The sequence below is a fragment of the Balaenoptera musculus genome, chromosome 5 (assembly GCF_009873245.2).
Source record: "Balaenoptera musculus isolate JJ_BM4_2016_0621 chromosome 5, mBalMus1.pri.v3, whole genome shotgun sequence".
Classification (NCBI taxonomy): Eukaryota; Metazoa; Chordata; class Mammalia; order Artiodactyla; family Balaenopteridae; genus Balaenoptera; species Balaenoptera musculus.
The window spans coordinates 75,197,801-75,223,904 of NC_045789.1; the positions used below are offsets into that span (position 1 = coordinate 75,197,801).

Sequence of the window (26,104 nt, forward strand, 5' to 3'; positions counted from 1 at the left end):
CGGTTCTAGGCACAGGGAAATCTGCAGAGAAAAAAACGTTTCTGGCCTGAAAGAGCTTGTTGTACAGGAAAACTCTCCTAATGCTTGGATATTTGCAACTGACCAAAGATATTCATAAGCCTAAAAACAAAACCTGGTGTGTGCATGAGGGGGCAGGAAGGGGGACTGCACTCCACAAATTCTCTCATTATTTTCCGTTAGTGCTGACTGTCAAAACTGGTGCTACTCACACTTCAGGGCACTGAAAGCCAGCTCATAGGACAAACGCTGAAAGGATTCATCCTCAGACTCGGTGGAGGACGGCAGGGGCTCATTCCCATATTTTATTAAGACTTTCTCTGGTGACTTTTCGAATCGAATGCCCTGAAAAATGTTCGCTGCCATAATGTAAACGGAGTCCGGATAGCCAGTTTTTTCGGGCAAACCAGTTGAGGTTTTTTCGCTGTACGCTGTGTCCCCTGACAGTGCCAGAGAAGAGAGTTGGGAGATCTCCTCGGTAGTTTTTTCTTCTGAAAACTCCACTTCACTGGCGGAGTTAAGCATGTTTGCCCCTTCACTGTCGTCAGTAACTCAAGCTTGAATTACAATTCAGATGTCCCAGGAAATGGTTTTCCTTGTACCTTAAGCATCGTCTCTGAAAAGAAAAGATTATCTCGGTAAATCACTATTTCTGCAGGACCACACTTGGTGGTCCACCTCGTGTGGCCCTAAAGACCAAGAGGTGGCATTTACTGGCCGACCCGAGCATCCCATACTTCGAGCCGGGCAAGTCCCAACGAAACCTCCACACACTCACAAAGGGAGAGGGGTGGAGACGGCTCCGAATCGCCTCCGAAGCGACGAGACTTTTACCGAGGCCCGTTTGGGAGCGTCTGCGGCCCCTCGGGCGCTCCTTTCACTGGCTCCCGCGAGTCCTCCCTCACCCCAGAGGGCGGAGGTTCCCCGGGGCTTTGGGGACAGAGACGCTGCAGCCGCAGCACTTCGGGCACCTGTGGCTGGGGCCTGAAACAGCGCCCTCGGGAGCCCCGGGACTGCGGGGCTGCAGCGGCGACCCGCGCCGGCAGTTTGGTTCAAATGAGCCTCTCCCACCCGCCAGGGTCGGGGCAGGGGGGTCGCGACCCCGGCTCTCGCTTCGCTCCGGTTCCCGGAGGGAGGACTCGCCTCAGGGCTTCGCCCGCCCGTGCGCTGTCGCTCTTGACGGACGCGGCGGCGGAGCTCGGTGGAGCGCGAGGCTGGTGAACCAGTCGACTCAGGCCGCGGAAAGGTAGGCCTCCCCCGCCTGTAGCAGTCCGCCGGCCCAGGACTCGGGTCTCCTTGGCAACCAAGGTGGGGGAGGGAACGCCGCCGGAGGGCAGGGCAGTTCCCGCGGGATTTGGCCAGAGCCTACTTTTTCTCAGCGAGTTGCTCTTCCTCCCTCGTTCCGGGACGCTTGTGTCAGCCCTTCGTGGGGTTGAAGGCCCCTGCACAGTTGGACCGCGCCATCCTGAGCGTCCTCAACTTCCCCAGATTCACAGGTGGCCCATTTTCCCCAACACGTCCCCTGCGGTCTCCTTGAAAGCAAGAATTTTGTATCGCTGACAACACCCAGTTTAGCGGATTTAGCGGGGGCGCAGGAAATGTTAAAACAGATGAGTGTAGAACTACGGAAGAAAAGGGACTAGTCGACTTTATTTCCACGCTTTTTAGAACAATAAATATCACATTAGACGGACCCTTCCAGAGCAAGTTGTGTAGAGACCTTTGCCAATTTAAGACCGCATCTCTCCTTTCCAGGAGTTGCCTGCAAAGAAAGATGCTGCTGAAATGGGCCTACAAAAAATCAAATTCACCCCACCCTTCAAATTATAGAATGGAACTGGGATTATATATAAACCACCCCAAAGGGTTTTAATATGGCTACTTTAATTTTTGAGAGCCCTGGAGCGAAGTCTGCATCCTAATGCATCAAAGAAAGTGAACTGTGCTCATTTTTAAAGGTAATGGAAAAATACTCTTTTAATTTCTAGAATGAAAACAAAATGAGATTTAAATCTTATATTGAGTTTATGTGCATTTTAAACACTTCATTGATAGTCTTTTAGCCTGTTATCTCCAAAGTGCATGTTCTAAAACTGGAAAGGAAAAGATCGCTTTTTTTCCTCTAATGTACACCATTTGTATTGCTACTTTGAAACTTCTCCAGCAGATTTCAATAGGTCTGGTAGTCTACTGATTTTACTGCCAGTCAGAATATCTAGAGCTTTTTTGTATGCACTCGAATTTTTCTTACGGTAAAATTCAATGAACTAATGCAAATGTGAATATATAAAGGTCATGCAATGAAATGTAACATATATGTACTTCACATTTCTTGCTTGGTTTAGGGAAGTCTTCAGTAAAATAGAAATGGGCATTGGATTGTGGAACTTCACAAATTATGTTTCAAGTTTTAAGTGAAAAAAGTCGAAATCATTTTAAAAATCAATAAAAGAGATGCTAATATCTACTTAGAAGAAAAAAAGAAACCTACCTGCTAGATACTTGGTCTCCATAAGGCAAAAACCAAAGCCTGCAAGTTGAGTGAAGTTCTTCATTTTGGACTGAGATCAAACAAAGTCACATGAAAATCTTGCAAGTCCAAGCCCCAAACTCAGCAAAAAGCATGCTAAATATACTTGAGTTAAATAACTCTATTGGCTACTGGTTAGGAATCTCAGATTTTGTTCATCTACCTTGTAAAAGTGGTCCAATCTGGAAAAGAAACATAATTTACATAACTAAGATCAGTTATGGTCACTCAGGAATTCTAAATTGTGTTCACTAGTCCTTCCTCTGTGGGTTAAACAGGAAGGGGTAGACTTTGGCATTTGATGAACTGATATCTGTGTAACCTTAGGCGAGTCCTTAACATCCCTTGGCCTCAGTTTCTGCATCTGTAAAGTGGAGTTAGTAATGCCTACCTTCGAGGATGTTTGTGAGGATTTAGTGGAATGATGTGTGTCGAGAAGGCTGTCTGGAAAATATCAATAGTAGCTCAATAGTTAGTCCCTCCTTTCCCCCTCTATAAGTTTTATTTATGAAGCAGCTTTTTTAATCTTTAGATCCTAGGAGGTATGAGATTACAGAGAAAGCTAGTCTGCTGAACTAGCATCTGAAAGACTTTTACTGGAATAGTAAAATAGAGATATGTTTGAGGTAAACTGGTATAGTCATTAGTTTTCAACTTTCATGCACCTAAAACCCTTGTTAAAAGTGCAAATTCCTGGAATTATCCCCAGAGATTCTGAGTAGCTCTAGAGTGGAACCCAGGAGTTAGCAATTTTAGCAGGTAACCCAAGTGATTTTGATGTAGTCAGCCCAAAGACCACACAGTTGGAAAAACTCTGGTATAATTAAAAGACTACTGGTTCTAATTCCACCTCTGTCCCTGACTTGGAAAAATCCTTTAGATTTTGTTCCCTCTCCTACAAAACAGATTAATTATCCCACCTTATTTTGCATGTGAGTTGTGAGACTTTAATCTTTTCACTCTCCAGCACACCTCCCATACAGTATCTTCTTGTCTACCAGGACAAAACCCAGCTTTTCAGCAAGGCAGACAGGGTCTTCTGTTATCTGTCCTTTGTTTGCCTTTTTTTTTTTTTTTTAATTATTTATGTATTTATTTATTTGGCTGTGCTGGGTCTTAGTTGTGGCACGTGGGATCTTTGTTGCCGTGTGCAGGATCTTCGTTGCAGCAGATCCTAACTTCGTGGGATCTAGTTTCCTGACCAGGCATTGAACCTGGGCCCCCTGCATTGGGAGTGCAGAGTCTTAACCACTGGATCACCAGGGAAGTCCCAATCTGCCTTTAAAGCATCATTGCTTGGCATCCTAAAGTCACTCCTTAAACTTCCGTATCTTTACACATGCTGTTCCCTCAGTCTTGAATGCTCTTTCCTTTTTGTCCACCTGGTGAACTCCTATTCAATCTTTGAAATTCAGTGCAAGCATCACCTTTTGTAAAAGCCTTCCTGACACTTGTATTAGGATGTAAATTTAGCCTTTGCAACAGAGACTCAAAATAACCACTGGTTTCAGTAAAACAGAAGTTTATTTCTCACATAAAGTCTTGTTGGCATAGTGGCTCTCCTCCACAAAGTTGTCAGGGCCCAGACTCCTATTTTAGAATGCATCTGAAGGGTTTGCCCTTGTCAGCTTAGCCCAAGATGGCTTACCACGATGTCCATTTCCAGCCAGTGGTTAGAGGAATAAAGAGGAAAGGAAGGACATGCCTATTACTTTCAAAGACATGACCTGAAAGGTGCACACATAACTTTTGCTTACCTTCTGTTGGCCAGTTACATGACATCCCTAGCAGCAAAAAGGTTGGCAGATGTGTCCAGCTAGAAATGAAGGGTACTATTGCTAGAGAAGAAGGGGAGAATGGATATTGGGGAACTATTAGTAGCAATCTGCTACAAACCTCTACCCCCTGACCCCATCACCCACCAGTTCACTCACTTCCATTATTCTCAATGTCAAGCATTCCCTACTCTATGTTCCCATAACATTTTGTGCATGCATATGCACATTCATTCATTCTTTCATTTAACAGGTATATATTAAATTCTTACCATATACCTCACACTTTGCTCAGCCCTGGAGGTAAACTAAATGAGTGTATAGAATGATCCGGGACCTTACCCTCAAGAAATTGATGGATATACTTGTATTTGGACACCCTTCAATTTTTATTATATATATTTATGTACAGCTCTGTAACCCCCCTTCTGCCATCCTTCTACTCTCACAACTTGAACAATACACACACTCTAAAATAGTTTTATCATATCTTTTAAATTTTATTATATATCTTTTTATTCCCAGATGCTTTTTATTTTCAGAAAGAGCAAAATATCACTCTTTCATACACACATACCTGCACAGAACATTATAAATATGAAGATGTTTTAGGGGTCATGATCTATTTTATTATGCACCACGCAGTACACCGTACTATCTGTGGAAAATGTGAGGTAAAAGCTAGCTATAAACTTTAAAATACTACTGTCTTTCAAACTATAATTTGAGGAGCTCTTGTTTTTTTCATTTCATTTTGTTTTGTTTTTAATGATAGATCAATGTAGGTGACAGCTCACTGTATTGAAAACGAGATTCAATGAGAGTCTCTATCCCCAAAGTAAAGCTTAGGCCAACAGTTGTGGGTCGGTGAATTCATGGTTACTATTTACTCTAAGCATGTGTATGATCCTGCCTCCTTACCTTTTACTCCTGACTTATGGACTCATTGTGGACTTAAAGTATTGTAGGGGAGGGCTAGAAGGAAGCATATCGAATCTCAGTGAGCACTATACAGAAGTAACCATAGAGATAGGTACGTGGATTCAACTGTTGTGAAAGCAGATAGGAAAAAAATATAGTCTTCGTTTAAGTCGCACTCTGTAATGTGATCGGAACATTAAATCAGAGATGGTGTAGAAAATTAAAAGTTAGTTACCTGGAGTTTTCTGCAAAAGGAACTTAAAGAAGTGATTTTCTTTCCCCAGGGGGTATAGTATTTGAAATATTTGTAAGTTAACATTCCTTGCATTTGACTCAGAGTAGCTCCTGTATGTTAGCCAAGTAGGTATTCAAAAAACATTTGCTCACTTGCTTCAGTTTGATCTGGGCATAAAAAACTGTGCTCATGGGCTTCCCTGGTGGCGCAGTGGTTGAGAATCTGCCTGCCAATGCAGGGGACACGGGTTCGAGCCCTGGTCTGGGAAGATCCCATATGCCGCGGAGCAACTAGGCCTGTGAGCCACAATTACTGAGCCTGCGCATCTGGAGCTTGTGCTCCGCAACAAGCGAGGCCGCAGTAGTGAGAGGCCCGCGCACCGCGTTGAAGAGTGGCCCCCGCTTGCCGCAACTAGAGAAAGCCCTCACACAGAAACGAAGACCCAACACAGCCAAAAATAAATAAATAAATAAATTTTTAAAAAAAACCAAAAAAACAAAACTGTGCTCAGTTCCACTGAAGCTTGTTATAGAAATGTAAAAAGCATGTGAAACAAAGAATTATAACTTGTGTTCTTAAACATCATGATGCAATTTATCATTATGGTTACTTAGAAATGGTACCATCGATTTTCTTTACAATAATTCTTTTCCTTATTCTTTTTTATTTGGCAAAGCTATCTAGTGTTCCATTGTGGACCTAAGCTTGGGCAGGCATCAGGGACCCTTTTTGTCTGAGGATCCTCAGGGTCTCATGGGTAGGGTACATTTGGGGACTGACAGATACTGAAATAGCCCACTCCAGAGGAGGGAGGAGGGAATACCCAAGAAGGCAGGAAACTCACCCTGAGGTAAAGGAACATCATCCTCTGATGCTGGGTGAGAGTTGGTGTGAAGGAATACTTTGCATATCTCAGAGGGTAGCATTACTCAAAGAGTTTTCTTGCCTAGTCCTTGTGGAAACTCGTCCCAAACAACTTGAAAAAGAAATGCAAAGATCCCTTTAGGAAAATCAAAATATGATTGTGGGTTCTTTAACACAAGACCATCAAGATTAACCAAAAGAGACATAACCACTTGCAGAGGGGGGAAAAAAGTCTTCCTTAATTTGGAAGCAGCAGAAGACTGGGATGGAGCAAAGAGTCTTGAAGGGTGGGCAAGTGAAAAGGAACAAAAGTCCAGAGCATGGCAGTTCAGAGAAAGCACCATTAGGAATAATTCTGAGATTTAGAAGCCAAAAATGACAAAGCAACTAAGGAAGAGTTTGAGTTAAATGCAAGGGGAAAAGAGGATTCTGGAGACTTATCATCCCAGCCCTTGACTGTTCTTTGTGGCCCAAGAGAAACAAGGGTTACAACGGACAACCATTGTAATAGATTGCAGCAACAGAGTAGTTTCCCAGAGTTGGTCATTCAAACACCACGTTCATGAGTTATTTTTCCATATCCATATACTGCCATTTATATTACTTACTCAGTATTTTATTTTAACTCAGAATCATGGTTTTACTTAAATAGAAAACTTGTAAATGGAAAATCATTATCATTTGCCATAAATGAAATAACAACAATAAAAGCAAAATAACACTATTGAATTCTAGCTAGAATGGTTGTACCAATGATCCAGGCTTGAGGTTGATTGTTCTTGCTTAAAAAGGGAGATGGGCAATGTTAGAGAGGCATTAAACACCAATACAAAAATGACACTTTTCTCCTTGACAGAGGGAATAAAAGAGGATTGGATAAAGCAGCTTTCTCATTGTGTGTTGCTATTCAACACTGGTTTGGCAAACCACTTCAAATCATTTCTCATACCTTTAATGGTGCTGGCCTCACACTTGGGGAAGTACAGTATTAAGAGTTCTGAGTTCAAGAATTAGTTAGAGAAACAATGCTTCCTCTGAAACAAGAGGAAGAAAATATAAGAAATTCAGAACTGACCAAAAAAAAAAAAAAAATTAGAAGGATCTCATGTCACAGATTAATTCCATACACTTATATGGCACAGTGGTAGTGGGAACTTTGAAACTAAAGTCAGAAAACCTGGGGTTTTTTTGGTGTTTTTTTAAAATTTATTTATTTTATTTATTTTTGGCTATGTTGGGTCTTCGTCACTGCATGCAGGCTTTCTCTAGTTGCGGCAAGCGGAGGCTACTCTTCATTGCAGTGCATGGGCTTCTCATTGCAGTGGCTTCTCTTGTTGTGGAGTACAGGCTCTAGGCACGTGGGCTTCAGTAGTTGTGGCACGTGGGCTCAGTAGTTGTGGCTTTTGGGCTCTAGAGAGCAGGCTCAGTAGTCGTGGTGCACAGGCTTAGTTGCTCCGCAGCATGTGGGATCTTCCCGGACCAGGGCTTGAACCCGTGTCCCCTGCATTGGCAGGCAGATTCTTAACCACTGTGCCACCAGGGAAGTCCAGAAGACCTGGTTTGTTTGTTTTTTGTTGTTGTTTTTTAAATTTATTTATTTATGGCTGTGTTGGGTCTTCGTTTCTGTGCAAGGGCTTTCTCTAGTTGTGGCAAGTGGGGGCCACTCTTCATCGCGGTGCGCGGGCCTCTCACTATCACGGCCTCTCTTGTTGTGGAGCACAGGCTCCAGACACGCAGGCTCAGTAATTATGGCTCACGGGCCCAGTTGCTCCGCAGCATGTGGGATCCTCCCAGACCAGGGCTCGAACCCATATCCCCTGCATTGGCAGGCAGACTCTCAACCACTGCGCCACCAGGGAAGCCCAGAAGACCTGGTTTTTAATCCTAATGTTGCCATGAATTTGTTGCATAACCCCAGGCAACTCTCTTCACTCTTTCTCTTTGTTTCTTGATATGTTCAAGTCTGTGATTTATTTACTAAGAAAAAAGCACGTGGGGAAGGATTTGATGAGACTGAGAAAGATTGGCAGTTTATAGGGAGAAAGATATTTAAATATCTATTTTAATATTTGCCTAACAATATCTATTTAAAATATCCATTTAAAAGCTTACTTTAGCAAAAGAAGGCAGAAATGGAGGAATAAAAGAACAAAGATATATGACGTATAGAAAACAAATAGAAAAATGGTTGATATAAATCCTAATTTGTAATTACATTAAATGTAAATGGGTTAAATACGCCAATTAAAAAGCAGAGGTTAGTAGAATGGATTTAAAAATCCAACTATAAGTTGGCTGCAAGAGACATGTTTAGATTCAAAGACACAAATGGACTGAAAGTGAAAGTATGGAAAACTATAGCCTTGCAAAACAGAACCAAAAGAGAGCTTGACTGGCTATACTATTATCAAACAAAATAGACTTTAAGACAACAGTTGTTTCTGTAATACTTTTTTCTTAGAAAATACACTTGAATATATCAAGACATTCTGGCATTGGCAAAAGGTTAGTAAAGTTGTGGCATGTCAAAAAATTCTCTTGAATCACTGATTTCATTGGGAGCACTGGGTGTGTGTTTTGGGTCAAAACACAGCTTGTTTAAGAGGTACAAACTATTATGTATAAAATAAGCTACAAGAATATATTGTACAACATGGGGAATATAGCCAGCATTTTATAATAATTATAAATAGAATATAACCTTTCAAAATTGTGAATCACTATATTGTACACCTGTAGCTTATATAATATTATACGTCAACTATACTTCAATTTTTTAAAAAGGGTATAAATAAATAAAAACAGAGCTCATGCCTCAGTGCTAGAATATCCTAGCAAATCAGACTGCATGAAAGAGGTAAAGGTGTGGTTTTTATGGAGAGTTTTGCCCTAAAGCTCAGGATACATAATTTAATTGGTATGAAATTCCTTTGTGAAATGTGAGAGCCACTTTACACTGAAATTATACATGTTGCCTTAGCATTTAAATGCTTGAGCAAATATAAAAAAAAATTAAAAATTAACTTATTTTTCATTTTAATTCTAAAGTTAAGGATTATGAAGAATCATATGAAATGGCTGGAAGGGATGTTTTATGTTTTCGTATAACTAAATTAAAATTTCCATCCCCCACAAAAACTAACCCACCCACAACAAACCAATCAAACAAATAAACACTCAAAACAACAAAAACCCTGAAACAATAATGACTCCTCACTAGGTCTGAGTGTACTCTCTTATTCTAAACTAGATTTGGGGAGCCATCTGCTGGTAAAATGATGAGTTGTCTATGATTTTTTAAATGGATGTTTAGCTAGGGTTGCCAGATAATTTACAGAATGCTCAGTGAAACTTGAATTTCAGATAAACTACAAATAATTTTTTTAGCATAAGTATGTCAGTACAGTACTTGCTCCATATGCCAGTGCTACTTTGTTTTATATTTATAATTATACTCTTTCAAGTGACTCAGAAAAGATTTTCTTGAAGTCCAGATAGTATGATTATTTAGGAATATATTCATTGCTATATTCACATGCTCCAGCATGAAGTGTTTGTCTTCCTCTATTGTATTTATATCTGGCTCCTTGTCATTTTTTGTTTGAGTTCTTCCTAGTCTGTGTATTTCCTTCCTGCTGCTAGTCTCATATTTAAGGAATATGGGTCAATTACAACTGATGAATGAAAAACCAAAAGAGAATTCATCTCATTCTCTGTAGTACCTTAGTTGCAGATTCCATTTATCTTTAAAAAAGTAAAAGGGGTATAGATGTATATTTTATTTTTGACCTTAAAAAATGTTTACTTTGTGTTTTGAATTGGTAATTTATTCACATGGTTTTAAATTTTTTAAAAAAATATAAGAGAGTATTCAGTGAAAAGTCTCTCACTCCTATCTTTGACACAGAGACAACCAATATGCTTTATGTGATTTTAGTCATCTTAAGGAAGAGCATTGTTTTAAAGTGAAAGGAGGCAATAGGGTTATCTTTCAAGGGGAAAAAAAGTACTGTAGATGACAATAAAAGACATTTCTTTCCTCATAAACTATAGTTTTTAATTGAATGGCTCAATTTTATTTTGCCTATGGGGCAAATAACAAGAAAATATTCTCTTAAATCTTGGTGGCATACGAATGATCGCCTATAGTTGCAAGATCCAAATTATTAAAAACCTGCGTTATAAAATATCACAAGATGGAGATATTGCTCCATGAAAGTGACAGTTAAAGAGAGTGAGGAAAAAAATCTCTTGTCTACTTTTGGACTTTCTTTTTTCTATCTTGCTCCCTGTCTTCCGTCATTTGAGATAGTGAGAAGCATTCTAAGGGCCTATATTCAAATCCCAGATTTGTCTCTTTCTGCCTGTAATTTTGAATTAAATTAACCTGTAGCAGCCGTAAGATCATCTGTAAATTCAGGCTTATGCTCTTGTTATGAAGATTACATTAAATAATATATTTGAAATGGCGATGCCCTCCAGCCAAAGCTAAGAACACACCTGCAGTTGAATAAGTTGGGTTTATCACTCATTGCAGTGAGGGAGAATGCACACCATGGGAAGAGGGAGGCCTCTCAGTAGGAGGGTGTTAGAAAGGGCCTATTACAGGATTTGGGCTGTGATTGGGTGATTTGTGGGAGGGTCAAAAAAGCAGGTTCACTCCAGATTGAGTGCTGTCAGAATGCAGGGACAGTTAATGATGGGATAACTCAATATTTATTTATAGGATGAGTAGAGTGAGGTTAAATTCTAAAGGTAAGGAAGCAGTACTGAGTCCTATTAGCTGGGAAATGGAGCTATTTGGTATTTTGTGGGTTGTATGGTGACTTTGTTTTTGTCCATGCTTGGACAATATTATGAAGTGGTCTTGTTTTTTCTCACTTTCTCGTGGTCCCAGAGTGACCTTGACTGATTTTGGTGTTTTGTGAGATTGTTTATGTCCAAAGGAGAATAACTTGACCTAGCAATGAGCTCTAGGCCAGCTTCTGAGCACATGCAAGCATAGCTATAAGTTTAAGGTCAATCAGTAGATGTCAGGGGTTGCTTTTTTCTTTCTTAGAAAGCATCTGGCACTTAGTTGATGCTTAATAAAACTTCGTTAGATCTGGATTGTATTAGAATTATTTGATGATATAGTGTTCCCCCCTGTCACTGGACAATGAGCTTCTACAGGCCAGAGTTCATGTTTCATTCAACCTTCTTCTCTCTCTCACATGAAACAGGTGCTAACACTACTGACACAATAAATGTCTTTGCAGCCTTGCTGTTGATGCCTCTGCTCCTCTCTCCCTCCTTTCTGTGTCCTCCCTCCCTTTTCACTCTCTTAATCAGCTGTAGTAAACAAGTACATACAAGGTTGATAAAGCAGAGGTTTCTATAGCACAACCATAGAATGATATCGTTTTAAAGAAGTTAGCCAAAATAGAAACTTTTCTCTTTGTTCTCCCAAACATTTAAGGGGGTCCAAGTACAAGTACATAATAGCTCTTATTTTAAATTGTCACTATTTTTTAAAAAATATAGATAAATAAATAAATAATCTTCACTATTTAAAATTTTCTTGCACCCAGAGGCTTCTAGGAGCCTCTCATCTTCCTTCACCACAACTTCATATACACCCTTTGTGGTCCCCTCACTTTTCTCCTCTCTGCTCTGCACAGTGCCACACAACATACTCTGAAGGACCTGCTGCTTTTCATAGGCTCTGGTTGGTTTTCTCTGGTTCTGTTTTCTTCTCAAAGAGTTGGGGTGGGTATGGGTGAATTTTCATTTCCTGTAATGGTGGGCAAGGCTTTTCAGGTCAGTGTTCCCATAGAAAAATTAATTCTGGAAAAATATGAAAACACTAACTGGATGCTTCAAAATAGTAAGGAATTAAAAGGCTAATACTGAAGCTAACCCAGGAACCCAGAAAGGTGCTCAGGATACAGAATCTGCTTTTGCTCTGAGGGTATTTGTTGATCCCAGTAAATCTGAACCTTCGTTGAGGTGGCCTTGACTGGTGAGGAGGTCAGAAATGAAAGCACAGGTCTGCAGAAGATGCAAAGTCTAATAAGAGACCTTCCCCACAGTATGCTGGAAGCCCAAAGGGATACACCCTTAGGGTCAGGCTGAACCAGAAGTAAATGAGACTTCAGACAGACTTTCTGTATGAGTTGGGAATCTCACGACTTGGACCTATTGGTCTCATGTTGGTTGTGCCCGCCAGGGACCTGGCAAAAATAAATGCAAATCTTCTTTTGAGGAAGGAACCCTTCATCTAGACCTCAAATTATTCCTACAAATAATATTTCAAGTACAGTGGGCAGCACACCAAAGAAATGAAAGACACAAAGAAACAATGTACTATAACAACAATGAAAAACCTTAACCATTAAAGTTGTAAAGAAATAAATATAAAAAATAAAAAAGTAAGACCTTGTTCTTTTGACATAAAAAAATAAAGTAAGCAGAGTTGAATGGCAGCACATATGAAAAAGCTTTAGGGCTAAACCTTGTCTGCAATGTTATTAACAGTGAAGTGTAGCTATGAAAAAGGTGCTTTAATGGAAGTAGTGTTCAGAGCAAAGTAGCTATAGACAGAGGGGGTAAAATCTCCCCTCCATAAGCAGCCAGTCAGACACAGACATCACAGTTAAAAGGATAATAATATCAATAAACTGGAACACTTCCAAAGGGTAATTGCCAACAAGGGTGAGAAGTCTGAAAACTGACAGCTGAGAAATGGCTAAAAGATCTGAGTATTATTAATCTCCTAGAGCAGTCATTTTCAAATTCTTCAAGAAAAGCATCTGACTTGTTCTGGATCATTCTGTTTGGCAAATAAAAATAAATAATGATGACAGCTAGGATTTATTGACCACTTACTATGTACAAGACAGTTTTACAGAAATATTTGTCATCAATCCTGATAATAAACCTGTGAGTTAGGTACTGTTATTCCTAGACATAAAGTTTGGTAACTAGTCTGAGGTCATATTGATAGTAAGTTGTAGAGTGGGGATTCAAGCCCAAGGAATCTAATTCTGGAGTTCACACTGGGCTGTGTTGTTAACACTGACTGTTCACTGTACCCTTTTAATCCCCACACCAACCTTATGAGATAGGTACCCCCAATTACTCCTATTTTAGACATAAAGAAAATGATGTTTAGAAAAGTACTTTCCCAGGGTCACAAAGCCATTGTTTTTATTTCTTTAAACAGCTTTGTTGACGTAGACCTGATATCAAATAAACCACACATATTTAAAGTGTATCATTTGATAAGTTTTGACATATGTATATCTCTGAGAAATCATGTAACATAATCAGTATAATAAACATACCCCCAGAAGTTTCCCTGTGACCCTAAGTAATCCCTCCCTTTTCCCTCTCCTTGCCTCTCCGAGCCCCAGGCAACTACTGATCTGCTTTCTGTGCTTATAGATTAGTTTGCATTTTCTAGAATTTTATATAAATGAAATCTAACAATGACTGAGCTATATTAGAGCTGAGGCAAAAGGAAAAATCAGTCATGCCAACCCTTCCTTTAGTTAAAATTTTGATATTTTGTTCAAGAATTTTTTGCATTAATTTTATTTTTAAAAAATATTACACTAAAATATCATTTATCTTGATTACTGAGTTTTTTGGTGCCCCCTTAAATTTTGTGCCTGAGGTAAGTGCCTCACTTGCATCACTTAATTCACCTTAGTCCTGGCCCTGGATTTATATCTTTTTTTTTTTTGCTTTCTTTTAGACTGTTAATATGGTAAATTACATTGACTTGATATTCAGATTTTAGACCAATCTTATATTCCTCAAATAAATGCTTTTTTTTTTGGATTCAATGGGCCAAAATTTTGTTGACAATTTTTGTGTCTATGTTCATGAGAGATATTGGTTTGTAATTTTCTTTTTCACAGTGTTTTTCTCTGGCTTTTGGTATCATAGTAATGCTGTTCTTATAGCATTGGTTAAGAAGTGTTCAATCCTCTTCAATTTTCTAGAAGAATTTGTGTAGTATTGGTATAATTTCTTATTTAAATGTTTAATGGTATTCAACAGTGAAAACATCTGGACATGGAGCTCTTTGTGAAAAAGTTTTTTCATGGCAGATTCAATCTTTTAATAGATATAGGGCTACTCAGGTCATCAGCATCTTCCTGAGGGAACTTTGTTGGTTTGTGTCTTTCAAGAAAGTTATCCATTTCATCTACATTATTAAATTTATTGGAACAAAGTTATTAATAATATTATTATTCTTTAACGGCTATAATACTTGTAGTGATGTCACCTCTCTCATTTCTGATGCTGGTAATTTGTATCCTCTCTTTTTTTCCTGTTTAGTCTGGCTAGATGTTTATCAATTTTTTTTTTTAAACATCTTTATTGAAGTATAATTGCTTTACAATGGTGTGTTAGTTTCTGCTTTATAACAAAGTTAATCAGTTATACATATACATATGTTCCCATATCTCTTCCCTCTTGCATCTCCCTCCCTCCCACCCTCCCCATCCCACCCCTCTAGGTGGTCACAAAGCACCGAGCTGATCTCCCTGTGCTATGCTGATCTCCCTGTGCTATGCGGCTGCCTCCCACTAGCTATCTATTTTACATTTGGTAGTGTATATATGTCCATGACACTCTCTCACCCTGTCACATCTCACCCCTCCCCCTCCCCATATCCTCAAGTCCATTCTCTAGTAGGTCTGTGTCTTTATTCCCGTCTTGCCACTAGGTTCTTCATGGCCTTTTTTTTTTTTTTTCCTTAGATTCCATATATATGTGTTAGCATACTGTATTTGTTTTTCTCTTTCTGACTTACTTCACTCTGTATGACAGACTCTAACTCCATCCACCTCATTACAAATACCTACATTTCATTTCTTTTAATGGCTGAGTAATACTCCATTGTATATATGTGCCACATCTTCTTTATCCATTCATCTGATGATGGACACTTAGGTTGCTTCCATGTCCTGGCTATTGTAAATAGAGCTGCAATGAACATTGTGGTACATGACTCTTTTTGAACTATGGTTTTCTCAGGGTATATGCCCAGTAGTGGGATTGCTGGGTCGTATGGTAGTTCTATTTGTAGTTTTTTAAGGAACCTCCATACTGTTCTCCATAGTGGCTGTATCAATTTACATTCCCACCAACAGTGCAAGAGTGTTCCCTTTCCTCCACACCCTCTCCAGCATTTATTGTTTCTAGATTTTTTGATGATGGCCATTCTGACCGGTGTGAGATGATATCTCATTGTAGTTTTGATTTGCATTTCTCTAATGATTAATGATGTTGAGCATTCTTTCATGTGTCTGTTGGCAATCTGTATATCTTCTTTGGAGAAATGTCTATTTAGATCTTCTGCCCATTTTTGGATTGGGTTGTTCGTTTTTTTGTTATTGAGCTGCATGAGCTACTTGTAAATCTTGGAGATTAATCCTTTGTCAGTTGCTTCATTTGCAAATATTTTCTCCCATTCTGAGGGTTGTCTTTTGGTCTTGTTTATGGTTTCCTTTGCTGTGCAAAAGCTTTTAAGTTTCATTAGGTCCCATTTGTTTATTTGTGTTTTTATTTCCATTTCTCTAGGAGCTGGGTCAAAAAGAATCTTGCTGTGATTTATGTCATACAGTGTTGTGCCTATGTTTTCCTCTAAGAGTTTGATAGTGTCTGGCCTTACACTTAGGTCTTTAATCCATTTTGAGTTTATTTTTGTGCATGGTGTCAGGGAGTGTTCTAATTTCATACTTTTACATGTATCTGTCCAATTTTCCCAGCACCACTTATTGAAGAGGCTGTCTTTTCTCCACTGTATATGCTTGCCTCCTTTATCAAAGATAAGGTGACCATATGTGCGTGGGTTTATCTCTGGGCTTTCTATCCTGTTCCATTGATCTATATTTCTGTTTTTGTGCCAGTACCAAACTGTCTTGATTACCGTCACTTTGTAATATAGTCTGAAGTCAGGGAGCCTGATTCCCCCAGCTCCATTTTTCGTTCTCAAGATTACTTTGGCTATTCGGGGTCTTTTGTGTTTGCATACAAATTGTGAAATTTTTTGTTCTAGTTCTGTGAAAAATGCCAGTGGTAGTTTGATAGGGATTGCATTGAATCTGTAGATTGCTTTGGGTAGTAGAGTCATTTTCACAATGTTGATTCTTCCAATCCAAGAACATGGTATATCTCTCCATCTATTTGTATCATCTTTAATTTCTTTCATCAGTGTCTTATAATTTTCTGCATACAGGTCTTTTGTCTCCTTAGGTAGGTTTATTCCTAGATATTTTATTCTTTTTGTTGCAATGGTAAACGGGAGTGTTTTCTTAATTTCACTTTCAGATTTTTCATCATTAGTGTATAGAAATGCAAGAGATTTCTGTGCATTAATTTTGTATCCTGCTACTTTACCAAATTCATTGATTAGCTCTAGTAGTTTTCTGGTAGCATCTTTAGGATTCTCTATGTATAGTATCATGTCATCTGCAAACAGTGACAGCTTTACTTCTTCTTTTCCAATTTGGATTCCTTTTATTTCTATCAATTTTATTTATCTTCTTAAAGAACTATCTTCTGGTTTCATGGATTTATTTCTATTGTTTATTTTCTTCTATTTTCTATTTCATTGATTTCCACTCTGATCTTAATTATTTCCTTTCTTCTGCTTACTTTGGAATGAGACTTTTGGAGGCCTTGAAAGAAAGTAAATATATTTTGCCTTTGGGAAGGAGGTGAATCATTTGGGCCCAGAAGGCAGACTATGGTACCCAATCTTCAAGATGGCCTCTAGAGATCCTTGCCTCTTGGTTTTTATGTCCCTGTATAGTTCTCTCTCACACCGTATCAGGATTGTTCTGTGTGAACCACAGAATATGGCAGAAGTGATGGTATTTCATTTTAAAGCTAAGTTATGAAAGACATTGTGGCTTCTGCCTCACTCTTTTCCCTTTTTCACTCTCTTTGGGGAAAACCAGCTGCCATGTTGTAAGGGCACTTACCAGTGCAGAAACCCATGTGGTGAGGAACTGAGACCTCTGGCCAATAGCTGGCAAAAAACTGAAGCCTCTTACCAATAGAACTTAAATGATGTTTGAAAGGGACCCTTCAACCCCAGAGAAGGTTTCAGTGATTGTAGCCCTTTGTGATAGATTATGACCTCAATAGAGACCCTGAGTCAAAACCACTGAACTAAGCTGCTCTGGCATTCCTGCTCCAAATAAATGGTGAGATAATAAATGCTTGTTATTTTAAACCATTAGGCTTAGGGGTAATTATTGTGGAGCAATAAATTACTAACAAACTTATCTTTGTTCCTCTGTACATAATTATTTTTTCTCTGATAGCTTTCAACATTTTATCTTTATCCTTGGTTATTTATCCCTGGTGTAGTTTTCTTCATGTTTCTTGTGCTTGGGTTCATTGAACCTCTTATATCTGTGGGTTTATAGTTTTCATCAAGTTTGGGAAATTTGGAAAAATTTCAGTCAGTATTTTTTCCACTCTCTGATCTCTCCTCTTTTTCAGTGACTCCAATTATACATATTTTTAGCCACTTGAAGTTGTTCCACAATTCACTGATGCTCTTTCTTCCCCCTAGTCTTTTCCTCTCTCTGTTTAATTTTGAATTTTTTTCTATTACTATGCTTTTACATTTCCTCATAATGTCTAATTTGCCATTGATTACAAGTGTAATTTTTTTTAATCTGAGACTTTTTTTTTTTTTAATTTATTTTTATTTTTGGCTGTGTTGGGTCCCCGTTTCTGTGCGAGGGCTTTCTCTAGTTGCGGCAAGCGGGGGCCACTCTTCATTGCGGTGCGCGGGCCTCTCACTATCGCGGCCTCTCTTGTTGCAGAGCACAGGCTCCAGATGTGCAGGCTCAGCAGTTGTGGCTCACGGGCCCAGCCGCTCCATGGCATGTGGGATCTTCCCAGACCAGGGCTTGAACCCATGTCCCCTGCACTAGCAGGCAGACTCTCAACCACTGTGCCACCAGGGAAGCCCTAATCTCAGACATTTTAATTTTATCTCTAGAAGTTCAACGTAGGTGTAAAAATATACCTTCCATCTTGTGAGAGCACTGGAATCACAACTAACTGCTGAACAATCATTGACAGGAAGACACTGGAACTCAGCAAAAAAGATACCCCACATCCAAAGACAAAGGAGAAGCCACAATGAGATGGTAGGAGGGGTGCAATCACAATAAAATCAAATCTCATAACCACTGGGTAAGTGACTCACAAACTGGAGAACAATTACACCACAGAAGTCCACCCACTGGAGTGAAGGTTCTGAGCCCCACATCAGGCTTCCCAAGCTGGGGGTCCAGCGAGGGGGAATTCCCAGAGAATCAGACTTTGAAGACTAGCGGGATTTGATTGCAGGACTTCGACAGGACTGGGGGAAACAGAGACTCCACTCTTGGAGGGCACACACAAAGTAGTGTGCGCATCAGGACCCAGGGGGAAAGAGCAGTGACCCCATAGGAGACTGAACCAGACCTACCTGCTAGTGTTGGAGGGTCTCCTGCAGAGGCAGGGGTTGGTTGTGGCTCACCATGGGAACAAGGACACTGACAGCAGAAGTTCTAGGAAGTACTCCTTGGCATGAGCCCTCTGGGAGTCTGCCATTAGCCCCACCAAAGAACCTGTAGCCTCCAGTGCTGGGTTGCCTCAGGCCAAACAACCAACAGGGAGGAAAACCAGCCCCACCCATCAGCAGACAAGTGATTAAAGTTTTATTGAGCTCTGCCCACCAGAGCAACACCCAGCTCTACCCACCACCAGTCCCTCCCATTGGGAAGCTTGCACAAGCCTCTTAGATAGCCTCATCCACCAGAAGGCAGAGAGCAGAAGCAAGAGGAACTATAATTCTGCAGCCTGTGGAAGGAAAACCACATTCGCAGAAAGACAAACAAAACAAAAAGGCAGAGGACTTTGTACCAGATGAAGGAACAAGATAAAACCCCAGAAATACAACTAAATGAAGTGGAGATAGGCAACCTTCCAGAAAAAGAATTCAGAATAATGATAGTGAAGATGATCCAGGACCTTGGAAAAAGAATGGAGACAAAGACTGAGAAGATGCAAGAAATGTTTAACAAAGACCTAGAAGAAGTAAGGAAGAAACAAACAGAGATGAACAATACAATAACTGAAATGAAAACTACACTAGAAGGAATCAATAGCAGAATAACTGAAGTAGAAGAACAGATAAGTGACCTGGAAGACAGAATGGTAGAATTCACTGCCATGGAACAGAATAAAGATAAAAGAATGAAAAGAAATGAAGACAGCCTAAGAGACCTCTGGGACAGCATTAAACACACCAACATTCTCATTATAGGGGTCCCAGAAGGAGAAGAGAGAGAGAAAGGACCTGAGAAAATATTTGAAGAGATTATAGTTGAAAATTTCCCTAATATGGGAAAGGAAATAGCCACCTAAGTCCAGGAAGTACAGAGAGTCCCAGGCAGGATAAATCCAAGGAGAAACATGCCAAGACACATAGTAATCAAATTGACAAAAATTAAAGGCAAAGAAAAGTTATTAAAACAAGGGGAAAATGACAAATAACATACAAGGGAACTGCCATAAGGTTAACAGCAGATTTCTCAGCAGAAACTCTACAAGCCAGAAGGGAGTGGCACAATATATTTAAAGTGATGAAAGGGAAGAACCTACACCCAAGATGACTCTACCTGGCAAGAATCTCATTCATATTCGATGGAGAAATCAAAAGCTTTATAGACAAGCAAAAGCTAAGAGAATTCAGCACCACCAAACCAGCTCTACAACAAATGCTAAAGGAACTTCTGTAAGTGGGAAACACAAGAGAAGAAAAGGACCTACAAAAACAAACCCAAAACAATTAAGAAAAGGGTAATAGGAACATACATATTGATAATTACCTTAAGTGTAAAAGGATTAAATGCTCCAACCAAAAGACATAGATTGGCTGAATGAATACAAAAACAAGACCCATATATATGCTGTCTGCAAGAGACCCACTTCAGACCTAGGGACACATACAGACTGAAAGTGAGGGGATGGCAAAAGATATTCCATGCAAATGGGCATCAAAAGAAAGCTGGAGTAGCAATACTCATATCAGTTAAAATAGACTTTAAAATAAAGAATGTTACAAGACACAAGGAAGGACACTACATCATGATCAAGGGATCAATCCAAGAAGAAGATATAACAATTATAAATATATATGCACCCAACATAGGGGCACCTCAATACATTAGGCAAATACTAACAGCTATAAAAGAGGAAATCAGCAGCAACACAAGAATAGTGGGGGACTTTAACACCTCACTTACACCAATGGACAGATTATCCAGACAGAAAATTAATAAGGAAACACAAGCTTTAAATGACACAATAGACCAGATAGATTTAATTGATATTTATAGGACATTCCATCCAAAAACAGCAGATTACATGTTCTTCTCAAGTGCACACGGAACATTCTCCAGGATTGATCACATCTTGGGTCACAAATCAAGCCTCGGTAAATTTAAGAAAATTGAAAGCATATCAAGCATCTTTTCTGACCACAACGCTATGAGATTAGAAATAAATTACAGGGGAAAAAACGTAAAAAACACAAACACGTGGAGACTAAACAATACGTTACTAAATAACCAAGAGATTACTGAAGAAATCAAAGAGGAAATCATAAAATTCCTAGAGACAAATGACAACGAAAACACGACGATCCAAAACCTATGGGATGCAGCAAAAGCAGCTCTAAGAGGGAAGTTTATAGAAATACAATCCTACCTCAAGAAACAAGAAAAATCTCAAATAAACAAACTAACCTTACACCTAAAGGAACTAGAGAAAGAAGAACAAACAAAACCCAAAGTTAGCAGAAGGAAAGAAATCATAACCATCAGAGCAGAAATAAATGAAATAGAAACAAAGAAAACGATAGCAAAGATCAATAAAACTAAAAGCTGGTTCTTTGTGAAGATAAACAAAATTGATAAAACTTTAGCCAGACTCATCAAGAAAAAGAGGGAGAGGACTCAAATCAATAAAATTCGAAATGAAAAAGGAGAAGTTACAATGGACACCACAGAAATACAAAGCATCCTAAGAGACTACTACAAGCAACTCTATGACAATAAAATGGACAACCTGGAAGAAGTGGACAAATTCTTAAAAAGGTATAACCTTCCAAGACTGAACCAGGAAGAAACAGAAAATATGAACAGACCAATCACAAGTAATGAAATTGAAACTGTGATTAAAAATCTCCCAACAAACAAAAGTCCAGGACCAGATGGCTTCACAGGTGAATTCTATCAAACATTTAGAGAAGAGCTAACACCCATCCTTCTCAAACTCTTCCAAAAAATTGCAGAGGAGAGAACACTCCCAAACTCATTCTACGAGGCCACAATCACCCTGATATTAAAACCAGACAAAGACACTACAAAAAAAGAAAATTACAGACCAATATCACTGATGAATATAGTTGCAAAAATCCTCAACAAAATACTAGCAAACAGAATCCAACAACACATTAAAAGGATCATACACCATGATCAAGTGGGATTTATCCCAGGGATGCAAGGATTCTTCAATATATGCAAATCAATCAATGTGATACACCATATTAACAAATTGAACAATAAAAACCATATGATCATGTCAATAGATGCAGAAAAAGCTTTTGACAAAATTCAACACCCATTTATGATAAAAACTTTCCAGAAAGTGGGCATAGAGGGAACCTACCTCAACATAATAAAGGCCATATATGGCAAGCCCACAGCAAACATCATTCTCAATGGTGAAAAACTGAAAGCATTTCCTCTAAGATCAGGAACAAGAAAAGGATGTCCACTCTCATCACTATTATTCAACATAGTTTTGGAAGTCCTAGCCACGGAAATCAGAGAAGAAAAAGAAATAAAAGGAGTCCAAATTGGAAAAGAAGAAGTAAAACTGTCACTGTTTGCAGATGACATGATACTATACATAGAGAATCCTGAAGATGCTACCAGAAAACTACTAGAGCTAATCAATTAATTTGGTAAAGTAGCAGGATAAAAAAAATGCACAAAAATCCCTTGCATTCCTATACACTAACAACGAAAGATCAGAAAGAGAAATTAAGGAAACAATCCCATTCACCATTGCAACAGAAAGAATAAGATACCCAGGAATAAACCTACCTAAGGAGGTAAAACACCTGTACTCAGAAAACTATAAGACACTGTTGAAAGAAATCAAAGGTGACACAAACAGATGGAGAGATAAACCATGTTCTTGTTTTGGAAGAATCAACATTGTGAAAATGACTATACTACCCAAAGCAATCTACAGATTCAATGCAGTCGCTATCAAATTACCAATGGCATTTTTTACAGAACTAGAACAAAAAATCTTAAAATCTGTATGGTGACACAAAAGACCCCAAATAGCCAAAGCAATCTATTTTTTTTTAATTAATTAATTAATTTATTGGCTGCGTTGGGTCTTCATTGCTGTGCGCGGGCTTTCTCTAGTTGCGGCAAGCGGGGGCTACTCTTCGTTGCGGTGCACAGGCTCTAGGCCCACGGGCTTCAGTAGTTGTGGCATGCAGGCTCAGTAGTTGTGGCTCACGGGCTCTAGAGCGCAGGCTCAGTAGTTGTGGCGCACGGGCTTAGTTGCTCCGCGGCGTGTGGGATCTTCCTGGACCAGGGCTCGAACCCGTGTCCCCTGCATTGGCAGGCGGATTCTTAACCACTGCACCACCAGGGAAGTCCTAGCCAAAGCAATCTTGAGGGAAAAAACGGAGCTGGAGGAATCAGACTCCCTGACTTCAGACTATACTACAAAGCTACGGTAATCAAGCCAATGTGGTACTGGCACAGAAACAGAAACATAGATCAATGGAACAAGATAGAAAGCCCAGAGATAGGGGCTTCCCTGGTGGTGCAGTGGTTGAGAGTCTGCCTGCCGATGCAGGGGATGAGGGTTCGAGCCCTGGTCCGGGAGGATCCCACGTGCCATGGAGCAATTGGGCCCGTGAGCCACAACTGCTGAGCCTGCGCATCTGGAGCCTGTGCTCCACAACGGGAGAGGCCGCAACAGTGAGAGGCCTGCGCACAGCGATGAAGAGTGGCCCCCACTCGCCGCAGCTGGAGAGGGCCCTTGCACAGAGACTGAGACCCAACACAGCCAAAAATAAATAATAAATAAATTAATTAATTAATTAAAAAAGAAAGCCCAGAGATAAACCCATGCACCTATGGTCAACTAATCTATGACAAAGGAGGCAAGGATATACAATGGAGAAAAGACAGTCTCTTCAATAAGTGGTGCTTGGAAAACTGGACAGCTACATGTAAAAGAATGAAATTAGAACACTCCCTAACACCATACACAAAAATAAACTCAAAATGGATTAAAGACCTAAATGTAAGACCGGACACTATAAAACTCTTAGAGGAAAACAAAGGAAGAACACACTTTGACATAATCACAGCAAGATCTTTTTTGACCCTCCTCCTAGAGTAATGGAAATAAAAACAAAAATAAACAAATGGAACCTAATGAAACTTAAAAGTTTTTGCACAGCAAAGGAAACTATAAACAAGACGAAAAGACAACCCTCAGAATGGGAGAAAATATTTGCAAATGAATCAGTGGACAAAAGATTAATCTCCAAAATATATAAACAGCTCATGCAGCTCAATATTAAAAAAACAAAAAACCCATTCAAAAAATGGGCAGAAGACCTAAATAGACATTTCTCCAAAGAAGACGTACGGATGGCCAAGAGACACATGAAAAGCTGCTCAACATCACTAATTATTAGAGAAATGCAAATCAAAACTACAATGAGGTATCACCTCACACTGGTCAGAATGACCATTATCAGAAAATCTACAAACAACAAATGCTGGAGCGGATGTGGAGAAAAGGGAACCCTCTTGCACTGTTGGTGGGAATGTAAATAGAGAGAGCCACTATGGAGAACAGTATGGAGGTTCCTTAAAAAACTAAAAATAGAATTACCATATGACCCAGCAATCCCACTACTGGGCATATACCCAGAGAAAACCATAATTCAAAAAGACACTTGCACCCCAATGTTCACTGCAGCACTATTTACAATAGCCAGGTCATGGAAGCAACCTAAATGCCCATCAACAGATGAATGGATAAAGAAGATGTGGTACATATATACAATGGAATATTACTCAGCCATAAAAAGGAACGAAATTGGGTCATTTGTAGAGACGTGGATGTATCTAGAGACTGTCATACAGAGTGAAGTAAGTCAGAAAGAGAAAAACAAATATTGTATATTAACGCATATATGTGGAACCTAGAAAAATGGTACAGATGAACCGGTTTGCAGGGCAGAAATTGAGACACAGATGTAGAGAACAAACGTATGGACACCAAAGGGGGAAAACAGCAGGGGGTGGGGTGTGTGTGTGTGTGATGAATTGGGAGATTGGGATTGACAAATGTATACTAATATGTATAAAATAGATAACTAATAAGAACCTGCTGTATAAAAAAAATATTTCAGAATAAAATAGTAGAAAAAGAAAAGAACCTGCTGTATTAAAAAAAAAAAAAAAAATATATATATATATATATATATATATATATCTCTTCCATTCCCTACTTAAATGTTCAGTCTTTTCTCTAGTTTCTTGAACATATGTTCTAATATCCTTGTCTACTAATTCTGTCACCTGTGTCATCCCTAGGTTAGTTTTAATTGATTTTTCTCCTCATTATGGATTGTATTTTTCTGCTTCTTTGCATGCTCAGCAATTTTTGATTGGATACAAGACATTGTAAAATTTACCTTGTGAAGAGCTGAATATTTTCATAATTTTATATGTAGTATAAAGATCTTAACTGAGTTCCAGAGCTTTGTTCTAGAACTCAGTTAAGCTTATTGGAAACAGATCCTTTCAGATCTAACTCTTAAGTTTATTTATCCAGGACCAGAGCAGCATTTAGTCTAGGAATAATTTTCCCCCACCCCTGAGACAAGACTCTTCTTAGAATTATAACCAGTATCTGCAAATTATGAGATTTTCCACTCTGTCTGTTAGGAACAGGGACTATTTCTGGCCTTTCGTGAGCTCCAAGAACTGGTCACTCTTCCCTCTAATCCTTTTAGGTGGTTCTTTTCCTGACCCTGGGTAATTTCCTCACACACATTCACAGATCAGCACTCAACCAAAAACTAAAGGGGACCCTCTGCACGTCTCCAGAGGTGTCTCTCTGTGCTGCTCTCTCTGATCCTGGAATCTGCTCTGTGAATTCAGTTGACCTTGGCTCCCTTGGACCAGCAACTCCAAGGGAGAGTTGGGGAAATACTGCTGGGTTCCACTTGGGTTCCCAACTCTCTGAGGCCTGGAAATTTTCTCTGGGCAGTAAGCTGCAGGCAATTGTGGCCTTACCTCATTTGTTTCCCATCTCTCAGGGATCATTGTCCTTGGTTGCCTAGTGTCAATATCTTGAATTCTGTCATTCCCTATATTTTGTTCAGTTTTGATTGCTTCAGGTGGGAGAGTAAATCAAGTCATTGTTACTCCATCTTGAGTAGAAGCAGAAGCTGTCTAAAAAAACAAAACATCCTGTTCTAAATCATTGAATTACAGCACCTTACACAACAACAACAAAAATAAACAAATAAACATTAAGATAGTACCTGTCTTAGTTCAGGTGCTATAACAAAGTAGCATAGCCTGGGTGGCTTAGAAACAGAAATTTCTTTCTCACAGTCTGGAGGCTGCAAGTCTG

General features: G+C 39.4%; 2 protein-coding genes across 2 annotated transcripts in view; one reads left to right on the forward strand and one right to left on the reverse strand.

The window, feature by feature from the left end:
- The window catches only part of NSUN7 (NOP2/Sun RNA methyltransferase family member 7), a 60,234-nt gene extending 59,330 nt beyond the window's left edge, over window positions 1-904 (reverse strand). The window contains 2 exon segments of the mRNA XM_036852165.1: window positions 231-634; window positions 797-904. Of these exon segments, the coding sequence (XP_036708060.1) occupies window positions 231-543 (313 nt within the window). The 5' untranslated portion in view covers window positions 544-634; window positions 797-904.
- A 282-nt stretch (window positions 905-1,186) lies between these two features.
- The window catches only part of RBM47 (RNA binding motif protein 47), a 271,935-nt gene continuing 247,017 nt past the window's right edge, over window positions 1,187-26,104 (forward strand). Inside the window, exon 1 of the mRNA XM_036852163.1 lies at window positions 1,187-1,264. The gene's annotated coding sequence lies outside the window, so the exon portion shown is untranslated. The remainder of the gene's footprint in view (window positions 1,265-26,104) is intronic.